At 45.5% G+C, this 21776-nt stretch overlaps 2 protein-coding genes across 2 annotated transcripts in view; one reads left to right on the top strand and one right to left on the bottom strand.

The window, feature by feature from the left end:
• The window catches only part of LOC147706908 (mechanosensitive cation channel TMEM63A-like), a 926114-nt gene that overhangs the window by 457339 nt on the left and 446999 nt on the right, over nt 1-21776 (bottom strand). The window lies entirely within an intron of this gene.
• LOC147706909 (epoxide hydrolase 1-like) overlaps nt 1-21776 on the top strand; it is a 233461-nt gene that overhangs the window by 209598 nt on the left and 2087 nt on the right. Inside the window, exons 8-9 of the mRNA XM_086926169.1 lie at nt 12195-12303; nt 21186-21311. Of these exons, the coding sequence (XP_086782295.1) occupies nt 12195-12303; nt 21186-21311 (235 nt within the window). The remainder of the gene's footprint in view (nt 1-12194; nt 12304-21185; nt 21312-21776) is intronic.

A 21776-nucleotide genomic window follows, 5' to 3' on the forward strand; every position in this document is an offset into this window, starting at 1 on the left:
AACTTGTATAGTTCGGTGCACCCAAAGTGTAACAACAGGGATCTCTTTACTTCGTTATCCTTCTCCCTGGTAGCAGTGAAGTAGTTGTTGAGCTGTCCTAGCCACACGGCCCATCTGGGAGCTGCTGTGCCCGGGTCTATCAGTTCGCTGAAGGGTGGTAATGCTTGGATCTGTGAGTGAACTGACGGTGTTGGCGGCTGTGTTCCGAGGTTTAACGCCTGTGCTGGGGGTCCTGCTTGCTGAGCCTGGCCGGCTCCTTGCTGTGCTCCCCCAGTCGCCCCTCCTGGGTTTGTGGTCATTTTGGTGTTGGGAGGTGGCTTGGCGCTTTCCCCTTAGGCGCTTTCCCCTTTTGGATTGCTGGTTGCACTTGCTTGTGCTTGTTGGCGTTTGCTTGAGCAAGTGATTGTTGGATTGCTGGTTGTACTTGCTTGTGCTTGTTGGCGTTTACTTGGGCCAGTGCTTGTTGGTGCTGCCTCGTGGCGTGGCCGGCAGCCTCGCTGGCTTGTTTGCGTGTTCGCTGGGCCCCGCGTTCGTTAGGACCGAGGCTCTCTTTCTCTTTTTGCGCTCTTCTGGGGCCGGGCCTCCTTGACGACGTCAGCGCCTCACTTCTGCCCATGCGCGCGCTGCCGGGCCTGCTGCTGGATCGCCGTCTTCGGTGTGTTCCTGCGCGTGGGCCGATTTACCGCTGCCGTTGCCGGTGCCACACGCAGCTTCTTGCATAAGCTGCTTACCGGTAAGGAGATCGTTGTAGTGGATGACGGGCTTGTTTCTGTTGCCGCCCCTGCTTCGCTCCAGAGCTGCGGCCGGAGTGTGTGGGCAGTTGTTGCTCGGGCATGCGGTGTTGTGGCCTGGTGCTGTTCGATCTAGGCGCATCCCACCCTCGTCGCCAGTGTGGGGGTGCAAAGGCCTGACTATGCCTCGGGCGCTGCGCTGCCTGCGGAGCCAAAGTAATCGACACGCACACACTGCTACGCTGGTGTGGACCGGAAGTGCCGTGCCACCTCCGTCCCTTTATTTAAAGCCTTCTGGCCACGCATGGCCAGAAAGTGATACATTGTGGGTAGTGCTTCCGGGGGCTCAACCTGAGACCCTCGGAGCACTAGAGCGCTACAAATAGCACGCTTTGGCTTTGCAACCCCTCAGCACTGCCTTGTATTCATGCTGCAAAGCATTGGCAAAAACACAGACCGTATACATTATGAACAAAAGATGGGGGTCAAAACGGAACATTGCTCAAAATGGGGTTCCGTAATTCCCCCTGGGAGGTTGGAATGGAATATTGTAGAATAATGGGTAAGGAAATTAAGAAAGGACGAGGAAACTTAACAAAATGGGGGGGGGGGGGGGGGGGTGCTCGGGGAGCGTGTCCAACACAGGTTGGGGGGTGGGGTGTCGTCATTTCATACAGTGGCACTTGCACATAAGGATACAGAACAATGGGAGGGCCAATAACGCAGAGTAGACTGGGATGATGTGTATTTTGATTCTGTGATTTTATAGTGTCTGGACTCCAGGCCCCGTTCTAGAGGGTGGGCCACGCCCACCCAAGGAAGAGCCCTGACCCGCCCAAGGTCGTTAAAGTTTTTCAAGTGCTGTTTTCTTTTTTCACCAATGTTACACTGGGGCCTGCAGATCGATAGGCTCTGCCTAGTTGTTAATTTTCATTAACCCCTGGTGTGCTCAGGACGGGCCCTTGCTGTCCTACGTCACAGTGGGTGTGTGCTCAGTACGTCCGGGGGCTGTCTGAACGCCACCGATTCCCGAGCATGGCGCGAATTCCACGCCTATGTTGAACAAATAATTAGTGGGCGGAGTTCGGACGGCACCCGTCCGTCCTCCGCACACGCCTACCGTGACGTGGGACGGCCAGGGCCCGTCCTGAGCATTCAAGGGGTTAAGTCCCCGCATTGTGGCGGAATTCACGCTGCAGGGAAGGGGTTAATAGCATCATTAACTTGGGCTACTTTCAGGTCTGGTGACAGGTTTGAAGGCAAGTTTGAACTCAGCAGAGATGATACCTGCTATAATGCTCGAATGAACAGGTCTCCTGAACACTTTCGCTATAACAATCCAAGGTACTCCGGAATCAAAATCAGTGTTATGACAGAAACGCTCTGGAAATGATTTTGCCTTCCCTAAAATATCCTGCTGTGAAGGCATTCGTAAGTTGCAACACTAGCAGTGGTAGAATGCTGCTTTGTGGAGGGACCTATGTTTAATCCGCAGGAAACCGGTTTAATCTCAGCAGGGCCTTCTCAGGATTTCATCATTATGAGGCAGATACAAATGGTGTAACTTGGTTAATTAATAGGAACAATTTTTTGTTTGCAGTGCTACAAAATGGCATATATATGCAGGAAGAGGTTCTACTTGAAACAAGCATTGGTAAAGCCAAACTCAGACTTGTTGATTAACTAGATGTAGGAAGTTGGCACGCTAACCCACTTTGGCACAGTTATAAGGGCCAGTCTGCGGAGGTGTCTTTGAGGCTGGGCTTTGTTATAACCTGCTCTACAAACTAATAAATTAATTTGACTGTCACATTATTTTGTGTTCCTGGTGCAGATGTGACCAAGAACAAGTGGAGCTTTGATCCTCCGTTTGCATGTAGAATAGCCTAGTCGGATAAGTGTCTGCTGCCGTAATCTTTGGGAAATCTGCACCAGTTCTCAGTCTTGAATACTAGTGGGGCAGATGTTCATCTTTGTGAGGTGGATAAATTAAGAGCCTTTGAATTGAATAGATACACTATTGTCTAAACTACAATAATTCGCTTTGTGGTTTGCACTGCACACAAGGTGAATCCTTACAGTATGCATAGTTGCGCATAATAAACTGGATCACATGGCTGGAGTAATTCAGGCTGAAACCTGATCAACGCTTGGTCTTGGACTACCAAAACAAATAGCAATTCATGCCTGTAGTTATTATTTGGAGGAACCGTATGGCAGTAAATAAATAATGGTGCATGAAAATACTGTGTCGTATGGGAATTGGAGCAATCCGGACAATGGATGGGAGGGAAGAAGCAACACTAAAAACAAGGAGAAGAAGCAACACAGACAACAGAAGGGTGGTGTCGCAGGGATTCCATTCTCATGCAGAACTGTGCATAGAGACTTGGAACCTCAGTGAATTAGGGTGTACTGAAACTCACCTTAGTACCAAAATCCCCTACCAGACTAGCTACAGTGACTCATTGGTTATCACAGACTCCCAATGCTTAGACAAACCAGAACATGGACTTAGTACACCTCAGGTAACGTGGAACACATGAACACTCTTTCGTAATGGCAGATTGAATGGGGGCTGATGGATGCGTGGCGAGGGCAACATCCTGGGGATAGGGACTACTCCTTCTTTTCCGCGCTCCATGAACTACATGTCCGGATCGATACGATTCTTTGTGACCACACCACCGCTAACATGGCGACACACACGGAGTACCTAGCTAGGACCATTTCAGATCATAATCTCCAGCTGCTCTCTCTCCAGTGGCAGCGAGTGAGGACAGCGATTCCCAATTGGAGATTGAACCCGGACACGCTAGAAGATCAGGTCTTTCAAGCTGAGATTCAAGAGGGGTTGGAGACGTACTTTGCAGTTAATAAGGGGACGGCCTCTACTAAGGGACTAGAATGGGACGCATTTAAGGTGGTGGTGAGAGGCTTATGCATTGGTAAACACTTCGGGGGATAGAGTGGTGCTAGAGGAGGTCAGGAAGGCAGAGGAGGCGCTGAGGGAGATAGAGAAGCAGAGACCGGACGGGGAGCGTTGCATGCACAGCTTTTGGAGGCTAAAGAGTTAGTGGCAGCGGAGACTGAAAGGTTGCAATGCTATGACTATAAGCAGTATACAGCGAGGGTCCATGCGAAGGGCGACGAGGTCGGTACGCTGCTGGCGAGACTGGCGAACCCGGAGCCGAGGGGGTGCTCGATTTTGAGTGTGAAGACGGAGTCGGGGGACACAGTCTATTCCCAAATGGCGATCCTCTCGTGTTTTGCGGAGTATTATGAGACCCTATACCGGAGTCGGTTGGAGGCGTGGCAGATTACCTGGCGGGGATTAGTTTCCCGCAGTTGGAGGAGGATGAGGCTAAGGCCCTGGGCGCCGCGATCACATTGGCTGAGGTTAGGGGAGCAGTTAAACACATGGCAAGAAAAAAGACACCTGGGGTAGACGGCCTCCCGGTGGAATTTTATGCTAAGTACATTAACACTTTAGCGCCCCAGTTATTAGAAGTCTATAATGAAGCACTGGAACGAGGCCGCCTACCCAGATCTATGAGGGAGGCTTTGGGTGTACCCCTACTGAAACCTGGGAGAGATAGCACGGATGTGACCTCGTATAGGCCACTGTCTATGTTGACGGTGGACTACAAAATCTTGAGCCGTATCCTGGCTACCAGTTGCTACCTTATATGACGACGTTAATTCACGAGGACCAGGCTGGCTTTATCCCCACCTGGAACACTTCGGCTAATATCCGCCGCCTGGTGCACGTCTTGGGGAGCGAGCTGGATCTGGATGACTGGCCAGCAGGGCTATCTATTGATATGGAAAAAGCATTTGATAGCTTAGAGTGGGATTATCTGGATAAGGTACTGGAGAGGTTTGGCCCAGGGACCAGGTTCCGGCGTTGGACGAGAGTTTTATACTCCTCGGCTACCACCAGGGTGCGACTGGGTTCAGTGATATTGACCGCATACCCGGTGCAGAGAGGTACACAACAGGGATGTTCCTTATCGCCTCTGCTGTTCTCTTTGGCGATCGAGCCCTTGGCAATACGAGCTAGGTCGTGAGCAGTGTATGGAGGGATCGTCTGCCGAGGTGAGCAACATTACATCTCGCTCTATGCAGATGATCTATTGATGTTCCTAGAGGACACGGCTGAGGCGTTGAGGAAGGCGGTGACTGCGCTTGTAGCGTTTGGGGCCCTATCGGGTCTCAGGGTGAACTGGCGTAAAACTTGTCTTTTCCCACTGAGAGCGGGTACACCTCAGCCGCCGCTGCCTGCGGATGTGGTTTGGGAGGGTTCCTGTTTTACCTACCTAGGAGTGACGATCTATCATAGTGCTGAAGATTTGCTGGAAGGGAACATAGGACGCAGCATAGGAGCCCTGAAGGGCTCGGTAGAATTTTGGGCCACACTCCTGCTGTTGGTGGTTGGAAGAGTGGCGCTGCTCAAAATGGTGGCCTTGCCGCGCCTCCTGTATTATTTTAGAACGTTACCAATATGTATCCCGCCTAGGTTCTTTAGGGAACTACGGACCCTCACCATTGGGTTCCTATGGGGGAACGGAAGGAGACGGGTGGCGTTGGACATGCTGCGTCAGCCGAAACTCGAGGGGGGAATGGCGGTGCCAGATTTCGAATTATATTATTTGGCGGCGCAGTTACAGATCCTTACGCAACACGTAGCTAGGGAATTTTGAGGCCCTGACCAGCACAGAGGGATGGGGATACCGAAACATGTACTGTCCTACATTGTCATGCAACAACAACTTGATGTGAGAGGCCCGACGCTCGAGGAAAAAACTTTACGGTTGTGTTGGAATAGGTGTCAGAAGCGAGCGGGAGTGGTACACCAGTATGCCCCGGAAATACCCCTGGGCATGCTAACGGCATTACCGCATGGAGGAGACTGGTCCCCCCTCATCGAGTGGGAGGAGATGGGGCTCCACATGGTAGGCGATTTGTACGCCAACGGAGAATTGCTGCCCTTCCAAGCGGTGCAGGACCAATTTGGAATCCCGGCTGGGAGCTTCCTCTTGTACATGGCCGTAACAGCGGCAATAAAGAAGCATTGGAGGGTAGGGCAGTTGGAGCCGACGACCACGATGGCGTGCCAATTTGTGGTGATGTCGGCGGGAACGTTTAAGGCGGTTACGTGTTTGCATTCTCGAATGCTCCACGAAGGATTGACACCCCGCACCGCGTTGAAACTGAAATGGGAGGAGAGTATAGGGAAGCCTATACCGGATGAGACATGGGGTCATCTCCTGAGGAGGGCGTGGAAGGGATGCAGGAATGCCCGCTTTCAACAAGTACACTTCTTTGTAGTACACAGGGCTTATTTAACGCCAGGCAAGATACAGAGGCACTTCCATGTCGAGTGGGCGGCATGCCCGAGGTGCTTCCTCCCAGGGGCGGAGCTGGACCACATGATGTGGGATTGCCCGAAACTGGGATTGTATTGGACAGAAGTGGGAGAGCTCTTGAATGGAGTAACGGATAGACAGGTGACTTTTGATAAGGCAGCTTGTCTGCTGCTCTGGTTCCCTCACACCAAGAAAACGAAGGTCACCAGTACATTTATGGACCTAGCTCTTATTTTGGCCCAGAGAGAGATCACCTGGCGATGGAAGTCGTCGGAAGGCCCATCCAGTAGGCGCTGGGCGACGGAATTGGACAAATGGGCCAGAAGTGAAAGTATGGTCCGGCTTAGACAGGCGACCCATACCGCTGATGAGAAAGGCTTGGAGTTGGCGCTTGCATGGGAGGGGCTGGTGCAAACACTGAGTGATTACCTGTCACAGGAGAGGGACCAGGAAGAGTGAAGCTAATAGAGGGTTCCAGGTGACGCATGATTGCATGAGTGTTGTTCCCTCAGCTCCTGAGTGACGGAATATAATCCTGAAGTTGGCTCACACCAGCGATAGTTTAGGGAGCGGGTGGAGGGTGGGGGGTTGAGGGGCCCCTGCGGAAGGCATGAGGATGATTGCTGCATGTGTGGACAGGGAGATGGTAGTAGAACGATGGGTTTGTGTGATAGGTTCCCTTGGGTAGAGCAAAGGGCATTGGCCTTGTTCACTATTCTTCACTGCTGACCGGGGGGGCAAGTTGTTGGTTGGGGTTAGGGGTGGGGTAGGCATAGAAAAGCAGATCTTTTAAACAAGCCCGAATGTACTGATGTCGAGTAAATGTTAATGTTATTGTATTATCGCCTGGCTTAATTACGGATTCCTAGCTTTCGCCGCCCTGCCTCCGGGATGTGGGCTGAATAGCTGTGTGGTGTTCCGGTTAACGATTGGGGAATGGCGATAAGCGGAGGCGAGCGAGATTGACCACATGATTGTACATTTCTGATTCTGCAATAAAAATGGAAGTTAAAAAAAAAAAAGAACACTCTTTCGTTATACAATGATTTCAATCCAGAACAAGGAGTAAATGAGGACGCTTGCACATTTGAAATGTTTATTTACTAATGCAGTGTTCTCAAGCGCAGTATCGTCGCTAATACAAGCAAACATATTATAAGAAACAAAGTAATCAGCATAGTCACTAGTCCATAGAACACAAAAGGTGAAAGCATGGTAAAATGCTAAAAAGAATAGGGTTCACTAACACCTTATTCTCACCCTCCCTAGCTAGTATATTATTTTATATCTAAGAAGGTCTCTTTGGGTTTTAGCAGGGCGGGCCCATACCTCAGATCCTAGTGGTAAGGGATCACATCATCTTCCACCAGCTCTCTGCATGCGAAGCACCATCAAGTGTGTGTGTATGCTCTGTGCAAAGCCATATAAAACTCTCCTAAAGCCAGACTTGGCCGCAGCTGCATGTATGTTATGTCTAGGAACGTGCGAAGATCAGACCTCACAACAACCACTGTGTTGCGATATCCTTGAAGGTTTCAGCACTCACTATACAAACACAGCTCACCAAGCAAGGCTGATATCAGAGTAACAACATATTATTCTCGCGTGAATCAAAACATTCTAATAGGCTCCAATCTAAAGCAACAGATATGTGTTGTGTGCAGAAGCAGCAGAAAGGTAAAATGGCATTTAAACTCCTAATAAGCTCATGCTAACTTAACACAGCATATAGGCAAAGTATGACAGTGGAAGGTGGGAGGGAAGAAGCATCATGGGGGAAGTAGACATAAGCAACACTGACGAAGAAGAGAGAAAATATGTGGCGGGAGGGAAGAAGAAAGAAGCAACAAGGGGAAAAGAAAGATAATGAGAGGGAGGAAAGAAGCAACATGGACAACGGGAAGGTCAGAAGAAGCATGGTAGGAAGAAGCAGCTCAGGGAAAGAAGTACTTGCCCCATGCTCCAAATAAAAGAAGAGGATGTGAAGCAGCATGTGCCAGCCAATTAGAAGGGAGCAAATAAGAGTGACACTGAAACCAACGAATGGTAAGCAATGGGTGGGCTTGAAGCCCCTTTTAGTAAACAAAATATCTTGCAAGCTTGAACACATTCGCTGTCTCAGGCGAGAGCTAAAAACACGTGATTATATAATTATTTTAAGATAAAACACCAATGTTTCAATAGATGTTGAAGTTACAAAAACAGCAGACTACTACAGGTAAGGAGCAAAATCTAAAAACGAGTGGAACAGTTGAGTTAAAAAAAAATACATTATGGCACAACGCAAAATACCTTAATCATTCCCAAATTATGTTGGAAGGTGTATACTGTAATAGAGATAATCAGTCACAATAAGATAAGCATTTTTTATAGTACTATTTTTTTCCATAAGCACTTTAACTTACTGATGTATTTCAATACAGTTATGATAATATGATATATGTTTTTCAGCTCATAGTGTGCACCCATTGTACCCTAATTTTAAATGAGTGGCTAAGCAGAGCAATTGAGTTCACAGTATGGTTCCCGTGTTTGTTTATTACAGGCCACTGCAATATTGTTATCCTGAATGACTAAAGCATCTTTATACCGAATTCAGTTGGTAAATGTTAAAAACCATTTAAACAACTGCACACCGAATTTAGGTTACAAAACATGCATGCATCTAAATACTAGCAGCTCAAGCATAGTTTCTTCTTGCATTAAGAACCTGATGGTAAAGCTAGAGGTGCCACCCCAAGAAGTAAGATTATTAGAGGCTAGAATTGCAAAAAAGACCATATTTCTGATATTCATGATGTTAACGGTCTAAACACAAAAAACACTAGATGGCATCAAAGCCAGGTGGAAAAAGATATACGCCCAATAGAAAATGGGTTATGGTAGGCATCATGTGCATACACCCGGGACCTATCAGCAAGATAGGGTTCCTGTTTGGTCCAAATGATATCTCTCCATACAGTGTAAGATGCAAAGGTTCAGCTGTGGATGTTTGGGTGAATTAATACTGAAATGTGCTTATGAGGCTGTGGCCAAAAGTCTACGTCTATCCGCCTACTGTAGTGTGTCTTGTCATGGGGAAATATAGGAAGTAAGTTGGTAGCAATCTGGAGGCAAAACTCTGGTTCCCTTACAACATGTGTATTTGTAAAGCGCACCATTACCCGAAGGTGTCCTGGCGCAGAATAACAGATGTTTATTGTTACCCAACTCAATGGTGCTCATTTTATCGACCTCAGATAGATAAAAGGCTGAGTGGACCCTCCGGGATTTGAACCTGTGACTATGAGGTCAAACACAGGCCCCTGCAGTGGATGACTTAGTCCACAGAGCCACCAGACCCGAATGGCCCTTACCAAGTAAAGATATAACACTATGATGGGCCAGTCCATTACCATCACCCACTGGGGAATGGACCCACAGTGTGTACTGGTGTATGCCAGCGGATAAGGTGGAATGTAAAGGGAGGGGTTGTCTGGAGATAGTTATAAAAAACTTGAAGTCCCTTAGAAGAACATAATGGACTTGGTTAAGTGAGCACCTCAAGTCAAGGAGAACAGGTAGCAATGCACTATAGAGCCACTAGCAAAGAGATTACTCATTACAAGAACTCAAAAACTACCCTGTAACAAATATGTAGACAACTATGCTTCTAAGCGTACAGGTGGAATATTATGCCATTTTGCCTGCATTAGTCACGTATTTGGTGATAACTGTAATATGTTAATCTTGCAGGCTCCATATTTCCTTTTGCATTGTTTCACGTAAAGTTACCAATTGTTTTCCAATTGTTTGCATGAACATCGAAAAATGATACTAGATAATATATAATTTTTTTTAAATTCTCTTCATTGTATAAATCATTAAATCCCTAATCAAGATTCACTTAACTTCCTTTGTGTTACCCCATGCGCACCCCAAAATGGTATCTGAAATTTGGTAAACTTTCTTCAAATATTTCAAAAGGTTAACCAAAAATTGATTTGAATGCCCCCTGTATTCACTGAAAAAGGGACTGGGTTGTATTTCTGGCCCAAATGCTGAAAATCCCCAATATTAATCCGTTATTTAACAACACCGCAACACCCAACCCGCGTTGTCTGCCATGTTGTTCTCTTGATAGCTCTTTACTTTCTCCTGTTGGCAAATTGGTATTTTGAGCATGGCGGGTGTTGCGAGTTGTGGTCTGAGTGTTACTAGCCATATCTGATTCATTTCATTGGTCTTTTGCATTTGAGCCGGAACGAAAAACATTTTTGCAGTGAAGATATGCGTAGAAAGAAAAAGATAAATGATAGCCAACTGTGTATTATGGTGTGCAAAATAGTTACAGGACTTAAGTCATCACATTTTTAAAAGGCAATGCTTTTTTTAAAATGCTAAGCTTCCAAAGTATTTTTTAAAGTGAAATGCAAGAAAGGGATCCTGTGTGGCAGCGGGGCATTTCTACTGTTGTATATAACTATGAATCCGCATGCTGCAGTCCTTCTGCGTCTTAGAATTCTTGCAGCAGGGAACGCAAAGTATGCAGATGTGTCATTTGTATGTTAATTTTTCTTGTCACAATGAAAAAAAAACCAATAAAAATATATATATATTTTAAAACAGAAGATGGGTGGAAAAGGCCTAGCAAAGCAGTCTTGTCATTTTGTAGTCACACAAGTGCTTGACTTCGGAACCACTTAATTTTTTTAAATTACCATTCTGTGGTGGATCCGTAAATAAAAGAAAATATGAAAATGAAGTACAGGGAAAGTGCGTTCATTTAAAAGGGAGGGTTGGCTGCAATTTGCCGCATATCCATCTAAAACAAGTTAAGATAAAAAAAAAAATAGGGCTATAGGTGGCTGTCTGTATAGGGGAGGATGGTGGCAACAGAGGAGCAGGTCGGAGTAGCAGTCCGAGGAGAGAAAGGGAAAAGTAGCACACGAGGAAGGACTCAGCCAGGCTGGCAGTGTGAGGTGAAATGCACAGGAGGGATAGAGTAAGGCAGGGGAAGGGGAGAAATACACAGGCAAGAGCAACACGGAGCATGGGGGAGAGAAGCACAGGTAAGAAATAGTAACACAGAGTTCAGAGGGTGAGGGAAGTGCACGAGGGAGGCAGCTGTAAAACACATGCTCTCTCATTGAGTTTTAACCTATAAGAAAAAGTATTTTCCTATAATTGAGCTGTGGAGGGACACGATTAAAGAGGCTGTTCCGAGGGGGGAGGGGAGGGTGTACAAACACAAGACTAACAATTCAAGGCATGTAATACGAAGGGAGTTAATATTAGTGGCAATAAAGCAAACTAGTGGTAAACAGTGGGTGGGCTTTAAGTCCACTGTAAATTCTGACAATAGTTATTTTGCAACCAGACGGCTTGCACTGATCCCTAGGCTCATCCTAAATAGTATTAATGATACTCAGTTTAATTCTACTAAAGTACCTGACAGGAATGGAATTTGTAAATCTCAAGGAGCGTTTAATTCAGTAAGCTATTTGTTGTATCCTAGCTATATTGTAGTTTGTCATCTTTGAGGTTCCTCGTCGCCATAAAATTGTAATAACTTGGTCCAGACTAGTAGTGGTATCTCAGTAGTATTTATTGTACACGTTACATGTCTAAATGTTCAGCCCCACCAGGAGCAGCCAGCATGCTGCTCAGCCCTTCTCAACTTTGACCTCACACTCCCAACATTCCATATTACATAATTCGGGGAAAATTCCATTAGCGTAGCATGATCCACATTAAAACCAGGATACTACACTATTTTAAGTGGCGGCTCTTCCGCTAAGGCTTAGGAGCAGCGCCCTAAAGCTCTTTGAGCATTGCAAAAAAAAAACTTATAATAGGAAGTTGTCATTTTAATTTTCTCTGTGGACTGAAATCCAAGTTAGAGAGGGCGGGGCTCGCTGCCGTCAGAGGGAGTGGTTTGCACTGTGTAAGTGAGCATTGACCCACATTTTTCCACTGCTGTTATCTTTGTGGATATGAAGAGATGAGTATTTGTAAAACGTTAGAACTGAGGGGCAAATATATTAAACCAAAGCAATAAATGGGAACGGAAGTTCTCTGGTACTGAAATTTTCCCTCCTGTATTTTCTCCTAGGTATTGGGTTAAACAGCTCCCCGGTTGGACTAGCTGCGTACATTTTGGAAAAGTTTTCTACCTGGACCAATCCAGAGTTTCGTGATTTGGAGGACGGGGGGCTAGAACGGTATGTACTTGAGATGTGCGGCGTAATAAATCTGAACACCAAATACTGAAGTTGGATGTAATATACAGAGTTGTTGTCATGTACTGTTAAACATTGTAGCTGAACTGGTAGCCTTGTTCTGCTATTAGCCGCTGTTGGGTACTCCATCTTCCACTTTTATGTAGACCCTTGAGTAGAGTATTTCTTATTCAGTTACCTTCACCACTTCTCATATGATATTTACAACGTTATTATTCATATCAGAGTTCTTGCCTCACAGTAAAATCGGGTGCCTGAGGTAAGTGCTCAACAGAGGCTCCAAGATTAGCTCAAATCTCCATTATGAGATCTTAGTAAGTAACTACAGCTTGCTATATTAACTACTAGCCCTAGCTGTCTCTCGTCATTGGCCACTGTGAGTCCATATCAGTGTATCTCGAGTATACCATAATAGCTTCCAAGCTGAACGCAAACGCTGATGACTGCATGTGCAATCCAACATGCGTCCTGGTTCACATTTTCTGTCACAGCTGAAGCCATGAACTAGGCCCATATGCACAAAGATATACTTCATTAGAAAAACCCGTCATTGTAACTTAATCATTCTAAGATACTTTTTATTTCTTAAAACACTGAATAATCAATGGAACTGTAAAAATACACCCTTAAGCTTATTGTAATAATTGATCTGGAATTATACCGATGGCATCAGTGCTTGGCAGCTTCTGTGTTGTAGTTGGCAATTGTATTTTAAGATTGTCACAGTATGTTGCTATACACATCAACCAGGTTGGTTTTAGATCTTGCCGCAGCAAAGGGAAGTAACCAACCAGGCAGCGGTAGGCATCCTATTTTAGGTCTATTCTACAGGGCAGTGCATCTGTCTAAGTTGCAAAAAACATTGTGTTCTTACCAAGACTATACAAGGGTTTATAACCCATCCATAGCTTACCATGCCTGTCAACCGGTTTCTTCTTTGTGTTCCAACTTGTCATTCTTCTGTTTGTCCCTCCCATGGAGCATAGACTCTGTACCATCTATTTTTATTTACTGGCATCTATGCTTTCACGGCGTCCTTTTCAAGCACCACCTTCTTTTTGCTTAAGCAGTCCACAAGGATGCATTTGTTTTTAATATGTCTCCGTAGTGTACTCCTCTTCCCCTGCACTCTGCAGTGCTCTCTTGTCTCCTCTGCGCTTCACTCCACCCTCCTCCATGTTGTGCTCACTCTTGTGTCCTCTCCCCTGTTCTTTTTTTTTTTATCTTTATTTTAAAAAGGTTTTTTATACATATACATTTCCATCCAGTGTTACAGCACACTATATCCAGTCATATTTCAACACGTGTTCAACAAGAAAAAAAAAGGGAAAACAAAGTACACTTTTATATAAAGGAGAAAGCAATTTGGCATATTATTTTAGTCGCTTTTTACATATTCCTGATAGCGCTCTGCTACCTAACAATCCCTTGACGCTAAACAATAGTAAAGAGTTAGAAAAACAGAAACAAAGAAGCAAAAATTGCAAAGAGCCCTAGAAAAGCGTGCTACAGGAAGAGTCCTATCTAGGTGACAGTTCATCCCCCTTTTCCAATGTGCTATGGGCCTCCAAATTTTGCACCCCAGAGCTCTGGCTCTGCGGCCCTTCCTGTCATAAATTGCTTTCTCTAAAATGTATGTAGACAGTAGCCTGACGATCAAGGTTTGGAAAGTTGGAGGAACCTTGTCTAGCCAGGCCTTTGCTATGCATATGCGGTATACTGCCATGGCCGTAAATAAGAACTCCGTAGCCTGACCACCTGCTACTCCCGACACCCCAAGAATTATTCATTCTGGCGACAAGGTTACCCTAACCCCTAGCGAAGTGTCCATAAACAGCTCGAGTGCAGTAATAAGGGAATACAGTTATGGGCAGCCTGCGAATATGTGGATTAAATCGGTATCGGTTGAGTCACAACGCAGGCAGGTTGTACCTGTGGTGCCCCCCCCCCCCCCCCCCCACCACCACCACCGCGCTTTCTGGCAGTAGTGTAGTACAGGGAGTACAAAGTCTTATAATGTTGTGCTTGTAGAGCTGCTGAACATAATAAAGTACGTCCCATATCCAAGGAGTCCTGGAATCCCTCGTGAGGGGATCCTAGTTTCTCTGCCCACTTGGTGGCGTGCTTCTCCCTGTCGTCTATTTTAAGTGCATTCAGTTCAGCATATAACTGCCGAATCGAACAGTTCCCACTGCACTCTACATAATCTCATATTCGGCAATGGCCAAATCCTAGTGGACCACCCTGTTTATTGGCAAAGAAACCTCTCACTTGTAAGTACTTAAAAAAGCTCCTGCTACTTAAATTGAATTTAGTTTGTAGCTCTTGAAACTGAAGCATTCCCCCCTGATCACATAAATCCCCAGCTTTCTTTATGCCTTTATTCTCCCACTCTGTCATGACAGCATCCCTAAATATATCACCCGGTAATGAGGCATTAGTAGACAATCTGGTATACCTATTATATCTACCCAGCCCTATTTGTTTAGTAAACGATCTCCAGATGTTGTACGCTGCTTTTACCGTCTTAAACCTTGTGTGCTTAAAATAACTGAAGTTGATCGTGTTTAACAGGCAGTTCTCTGCATCCCCACCCATCAGTGCCCTATATACATTTTTGCCTACAGGTCTATCACCCGATTGCTTGTGCCCATTGTTTCCGCCCCCTATTAATCCCTGAAAATATTGTAGTGCTGCCTCCCAGTAGTACAGCCTAAAGTCTGGGGCCCCCCCAGCCGCCTTTTTCTCTAGGATGGGTGATGTGCCGATACGCCCTCCTTTTCCCTTGTGCCCAGATGAACCTATTCAAAATAAACTCCAATTTGTTAAACCAGGCATGCTCAAAGAATAACAGGATTGCTCTAAAAACATACAATAACTTTGACAAAGTAATAATTTTAATGATATTTATACGCCCCACAAGAGTTAGATGTAAATTATGTATCCTTTCCACATTCTTCTTGACTTTTGTTATTAATGGCTCCATATTTACCTCTACCAGGCTATCTGGATCTGATGTTACCCTTATCCCTAGGTACACTGCCACTGGAACCCCCCTCGCATCCTGATAGGCTGTAAAGTTGTTTTGTACAATTTGTGTCTTCTCTTTATTAATCGAGTACCCTGAGATTGCCCCAAAGTTCTTTGCCTCCTGCTCGATTTCCACAATGGCTCTACCTGGATCCGGGGTGATATTAGCATAAGTGAAAGTTTTGTATTCGCTACCATGCAGAATAACTGGGAGGATGTTATTATTGCCTGCTAACCTCCGTAATAATGGGTCTAAGTACAAAGAAAACAAAAAAGGTGAGGAGGGGCACTCCTGCCTAGTCCCCCGTTTTATCTGTAATGTGTCTGTGTAGCCTTTATTAATTTTAACCCTTGCGGTGAGCTCTGTATATAAGGCCTGGATTGCCATAATGTAACCCCTACCACTACCAAACCATTCCATATCCTTCCAGAGGTAGTTCCAGGAGACCCTGTCAAAGGCCTTTTCCGCATCTAAAAATACAGATGCGACAGGATCTCCTGAAACCGCCGCTGCGACCCTCTATTAATCTCCCAAAAAGAAGCTATCCAAACGTGCATGTGCTTGATGTATTCCTCATCCTTTAGGAGGGCCCTCTCAAATGTCCAAGATGGCTCCTTATTCCTATGATCCCCCAGTGACAATGTTAAAACTAACGGGTTATGATCTGACAAGATTCTTTGCAGCCTCTCAAATTGGCTACTACCTACCAGGGAACTAGAGATAAAAAAGTAGTCCAGCCTAACCGTGATTTTATGGGGGGCCGAATAATACGTGCTGCCCGAGCCAGCCGGGTTACCCTGGGCCCACATGTCCACCAGTGCGTTGTCGTGCTAGATTGAGTATAGCTTGGCAGGTCCTTTTCATACGGCCCGAGTAAGTTCGACCAGCCACCGTGCCCAGCCCGTCCAACCCATTTATATTAAAATCCCCGCAACAGACCACCTGCCCTGGCCATAAAGGTAACTCTGAATCTAAAAATTCGAATATATCTGCATCGTCTTCCGTGGAGCCATAAACAGAGACAAACATAAAAATTCTGGCTATCGTTTCCCCCTCCACCATTACCCACCTACCCCACTGATCTTTTTTTCCTCCTAACCGTGACCACCCCCTTCCTGGCTAATATGGCCACCCCTCTTGTTTTAGTCCCCTGCCTTGTGTGCGAAAGTACCTCGAATGCAAGCTGTTTCAACAAGTGTTTATTGTTTCCCTCAATATGAGTCTCCTGAAGACAAATTATGTCCAGACGTAACATTCTCAACATGGCAGCCACCCTCTGTCTTTTACACCCGTCATTGAGGCCACAGACATTAATAGAAGCAATTTTTAACGCCATCTGTATTCGCTAGGTATTTCCTTCTCAACCACAAGCTTTGCGCCAATCTTCCCTAATATGCCTAACAAGAATGTGTGATGCTGTGCTATGTTAATGTCTGCTGTACAAACCGTTCCACCACCACCGACCCCCCCCTCCCCTCCCCACCCCCATGCACCCCCCCTCCCACTGGCAGCCCTCCCCCCCCCTTCTACAGGCAAATAGGTCAAGCATGACCTATGTGTGACTGCTGTAGGTCATAGTTGTCGCATCCCTCTCCTTCCCCAACCTACATGGATCTGCTGCGGTATCCCTATGGACCCTCTCTAATCGCTGGTGGCCCTTTCCCTCTATTCGCCTGTCCCCCTTTCTGGTCTTTTAATTCATCAAGAAACTGCCTTGCTTTGATCTCTGAATAAAACATCCTGACCTGGCCTCTTGTGATAACTTTTAGCCTAGCAGCGAACAAGAGGTATGCCTCTGAGCCTTGACCTTGGAAGGGCGTGATTAACTGCCTTAATTTTCACCTTCTTTCAACTGTTACGTGGCAAAAATCAGGCCTTGCAAAAAAGGTGGTGCCGTTGTATGATTTTTTAGAATCTGGCCTAGCCTTATCCATGATCTCTTGTCTTGCCAAAATATTTCCTACAAACACCAGCATAGCCCTTGACAGGTTTTCTTGAGTAGCATCCCTTTTCTTTAATGTGAGTGGGAACCTATGCGCCCTTTGGACCTCGGATTTCCACTGCCACTGTGACTCTGGGAAGGCTCCTTTTAACAGATTAATCACGTAGCCCCTAGCATCCTGCCCTTCCAGCCCCTCAGCTAGTCCTAGAAGTCTGACATTGTTCCACTGTTGGCGATTTTCAAAATCCTCTATTTTCCATTGTAGGTATTTTACCACTTTCTCTTGATCTGTTTTGAAAGACTGCCATTCCACCATATCATCCTCCAGTCTGCCAGTTCTTTCCTCCACGTGTGTTACCCTGTCCGCCACCTCTTCGTACAATGTATTCATTTTCTTAAGTGAGGTTCAGATTTTTTTGGTAGCCTGCCTAGCCCTCCGACTCTCTGCTCTTGCTTCCCCCTGCATTTGTTTCAGAGTGTTAAATAACAAGTCCATCGTAGCATGCTGAGGTGGTGCCTCCCAGACGTTCTCCGCTGTGACCACTGCCGAGGGGTTACCTTCTTGATACAAATTTGATGTAGCGGAATAATCCCACAATAGTCTCCCCTGTTGCTTTCATGCCCGTGTGCTTTACCTTTCCACAACCCCAATTTACTTCCCTCAAACACCCCTTCTGTAGCTTCCTACACCCGCAATTCAAAAAAGAATTTCCATGCATTTTTTTTGCAGACCCCTTTCTAATCTTAAAATTTTAAAAATAAGCAGTTATATCATACGTTTTCTTATTTATCCATAATGCACACCATTAGGGATGCTCTACAGCATACCTAAAACCCATTGTCTAAAGTGAGACCTATTGGCTTTGCCAATGGTTGCTATCATTGGCACTAGTGATAATCCAGTGTCCTGGTCGTGTGGTCTACTCAGCCATCCTTTACACTATAGACCATGTGACATTCACCAACATCCTGGCTAGTTCCATGACATTTACAGGTACCAGACTCCTATCTACCAAACTGACACCATCTTCGAAAGATGGGCAACTTTAGTTGATTGTGGCTTCTGTCTCCCATTATCTTTAACCTCTAAAGGAAAGTTCTGAGTCCTTCTTGACCATTGCAATCCAAAGACATGCCAAAGACCATCACCTCTGTCTGGAAGTCTCCATGGGTATGGGCCTTACATATTCAAGAACCCCTTCAATTCTAATCCTAACCTGGGTGTCAAGGACCTATGTCCAGCTGAACCTAGCCAGAATTGAATTAATTCTCATGGCCAATAGTGCAAGATAAGCTCAGATGCAGGATTCTCTTTCCTACATGAAGCCTGAGTGACACTGCAGTCCTGTGGATTAATCAGCAACAAGAAACTCTAATTCAGGGCCTGGATTCCCAAGAAAACCCAGATGGCACAGCCTCTTGTTGTAATGTAGAATAACATGCTACTTCTGCAAATAAGGCTGCAGCATGACTGTTGTCCTTTAGGACCTCAACAGGGAGCAGGGCACTCCATCTTCTATGGACCTGTGCTGGTGGTTGCCTGTTGATTCCCACATAATCTTGATGACTTGTTGCATCATTTGCAGAGCCATTTTAAATATGAACCACCTCAAGCAGTCAATGTTGTGCAATCAAGAAAGAAAAGAGTGGTAACCGAGCGTTCTCACTCCAAAGCCTTCTGTCTCGGTGCATCTAGAACTTCATTCCCGATAGAAGGTCCAAACAGTCATTCCAGCATTCAGAAAGAAGCTTAAAACTCCTCTCTTGAGCGCGACCCCTTCACTATCATCTTTAAAGACCCTCCCAGCTGCCTTCAAAGCCAAACAAGATGTTACCCTTCCTCTACACTTTTACACAATCATGACTCCTTCATTTTCCTCCTGGCAAAGTCTTGATGTAAACTTTACTGCTTAGTACGATGATCGCTTGCTGTCATTTTGTGACTAGAGCTAAATATGTATCCTAGAATGAAGTGTGTGGGTTAGAAAGTCCACAGAGACCCCACTATGATAGAAAAATGGAGCAAAACAAACAAACCTTTTCTAAGCTTCATCTGAGGGATTAAGACAAAGCTGCTCCATTGATCCGAAGAAGGCATGGCCTTCGCGGCCAACTCCTCTTCTTCGGCCAATTCTGACCTGCAGTTTCACAAAAAGTTTGACCAGGAGGAGTGGTCATGTTGGGAATGTGCTGGCTGCCTTCGTTATAGGATCACTGGCTACCAATGCCCTCCAAAAAGCCTTAATTGATTGCACAATTGCCTTTGACTGGTGCCTAATGTCCTTTATGAAAACGCTGGCCGGATGAGTTCTCTGCTGAACCAGCATAGCCTAATAATGGCACGCTGACAGGGACCTTGAGGTGCGTGTTTACTCCAGCATCACTGCAGACGAATACTGTGGAATGCAGAAACATCTGTTAGTGAATCCCAGGGCAGTAAAATACTTAAAATTGTGTTTTTTATGACATGAATATATGTGGTTTCATCACTGACCATAAAGGACCTGTGAGTGGGAACTGGGGTGGGCCCAGTGCATTCCAAGGAGTGAGGGAGTTCTCTTGTCCCAGAGGGTATTCTGGGCTAGGAAAGATCCTCTGAGAGTTGCTGCCTGCAGCGCCTGCAACTAGAATCATGACCTGGAGCTGGGTGTGCATTATTCCTCTACTCTGGCGCCAACAGCCTGATCTAAAGGCAGACTTAGATTTGATCTAAATTCTGGACTTAGTTGATTTAAACCTATATCCTATATCATTTCCCTCTTCTGCATCACTACTCAGTGATGCAATGTTTCTGGTTCTTCCTGAATTTGTACACCTGTATAGCTCTGCATGGCTCAGTAATCCTGTTGGGCATTTATCATTTGTTTACCTTGTTGTTATAGACATGTCTCAACTGCCTTTTTGGTAGAGATTGCACTTCAGAATTACCCCATATCAAATAATAGGTTTGTGTATTCCACCCAGGGGTGTTATCTTTGTGAGATTGACACGTGGAATCTGCTGGACACAGGCAGTCGGGATAAGTGCTGTATAGAGAGGAGTAGCCACAGCTTGCTCTGCTTGCTGTCGACCAGAGTAGATGCCCTCTATCTGTTGCTCTTTTAGGTTTCTTGTCTTTGTTGGTTTGAAATTAAAGAATTATTCAGCTGATTAGTAAAGTAAAAGCCGGGACTTTACTTCCTCCCTGACTTTTCAATGGGCTTGTATGTTTGTTGTTGTTGCTGGAAGCCGCGCCATAGTGTTGCCACTTGTACAGGAAATCAGAGTTCCACCTGCACTAATGTTCTTTTAAGAGGGCATGGACAGCTGAGATGAAGGCCTAGAAGTCAGTGTTCTGTTCTGTGAATATGGTTGGAATTCAGCTTAGATGTCCACCTGGATGATGCAGAGTGCCTTGAAGGTGGAATGAGGAGCTTGAAGCTCTCTGATGCCTGATACAAAAAGTCTGGACCAGGCAAACTGCTTTACGTTTTTTCTTGTACGAGAGGCGAGCAGATGGAGGGGAAGAGCGCTGAAGCTAACCTCCAGCCATGCCTTGCCTCAAGAATCCTATTCAGTTCTCTTGTTCTTAAACTCTTTAACATGTTATCTCCCTGTGACCTGTAAAAACTACATCAGTTGCACCACTAATACAATAATCAAAATATCTGATGACTTGATGACAACTGGATAAGGCCCAGCGTGTCCAAGACTGATTTCATCTTACATTTCCTTACAATGCTTGTTCAGCTCATCTCTTGATAAGGCATCTACATTACTTTTATTTGGGCCACAAATTAGTTTTGGATGAAACAGATTACCTTCCTAAATGCCTGCTTTTTAGAAAAGTACAGATAAATGTGCATACATGTGTCTTTAAGGTAATATATTCCAACGCTTTTTTCTGTTAAGGAACTACTCTCTGGACGAACTTTTAACCTGTATTATGATTTATTGGGTTTCGGGCTCCATCGTCCCCTCCATGCGTTTCTATAAGGAGAACCTGGGAGAAGGTCTTGGTCACAAGAAGCATGAGCGGTGAGTATGTCCAGCAAAATGTTATGAAATGTTTGTCCTGGGTAGCCTTTCTCGTAGCTAAATGATAAGTTAAAAACAGGAACATCCATTTTAAAAATATGTAACCCATTGGTTGGGGCATTGACCTTGATCTGACTTTGCAAATATTGTTGCCCAGTTTGGAAATTGATTGGCCATTGTCCATTATTTTATAGTCAAGAATGATTAACCAGAACATTTAGAATCCCAGTTTTACCCATGCTTGTAATCGTTTGGAACAGGGAAACAGGAAAAATATTGTAGCCTTTCTAGGACTTTCATCAACAGCAGACATAACCGAGAAGCGCTTCCCCTATACCACCGCCCACTTGATAGGGAGAGAACGATTGGCGCCGCAAAGGTGCAACATAAAATAATGGTGTGTATATCAAACCTAGGCAGTAAAAACAGTACTAAGGGAACCAAGGTTTCATAAAGGGAACAATA

This window comes from Lissotriton vulgaris, chromosome 6 (genome assembly GCF_964263255.1).
Source record: "Lissotriton vulgaris chromosome 6, aLisVul1.2, whole genome shotgun sequence".
NCBI classification, from domain to species: domain Eukaryota; kingdom Metazoa; phylum Chordata; class Amphibia; order Caudata; family Salamandridae; genus Lissotriton; species Lissotriton vulgaris.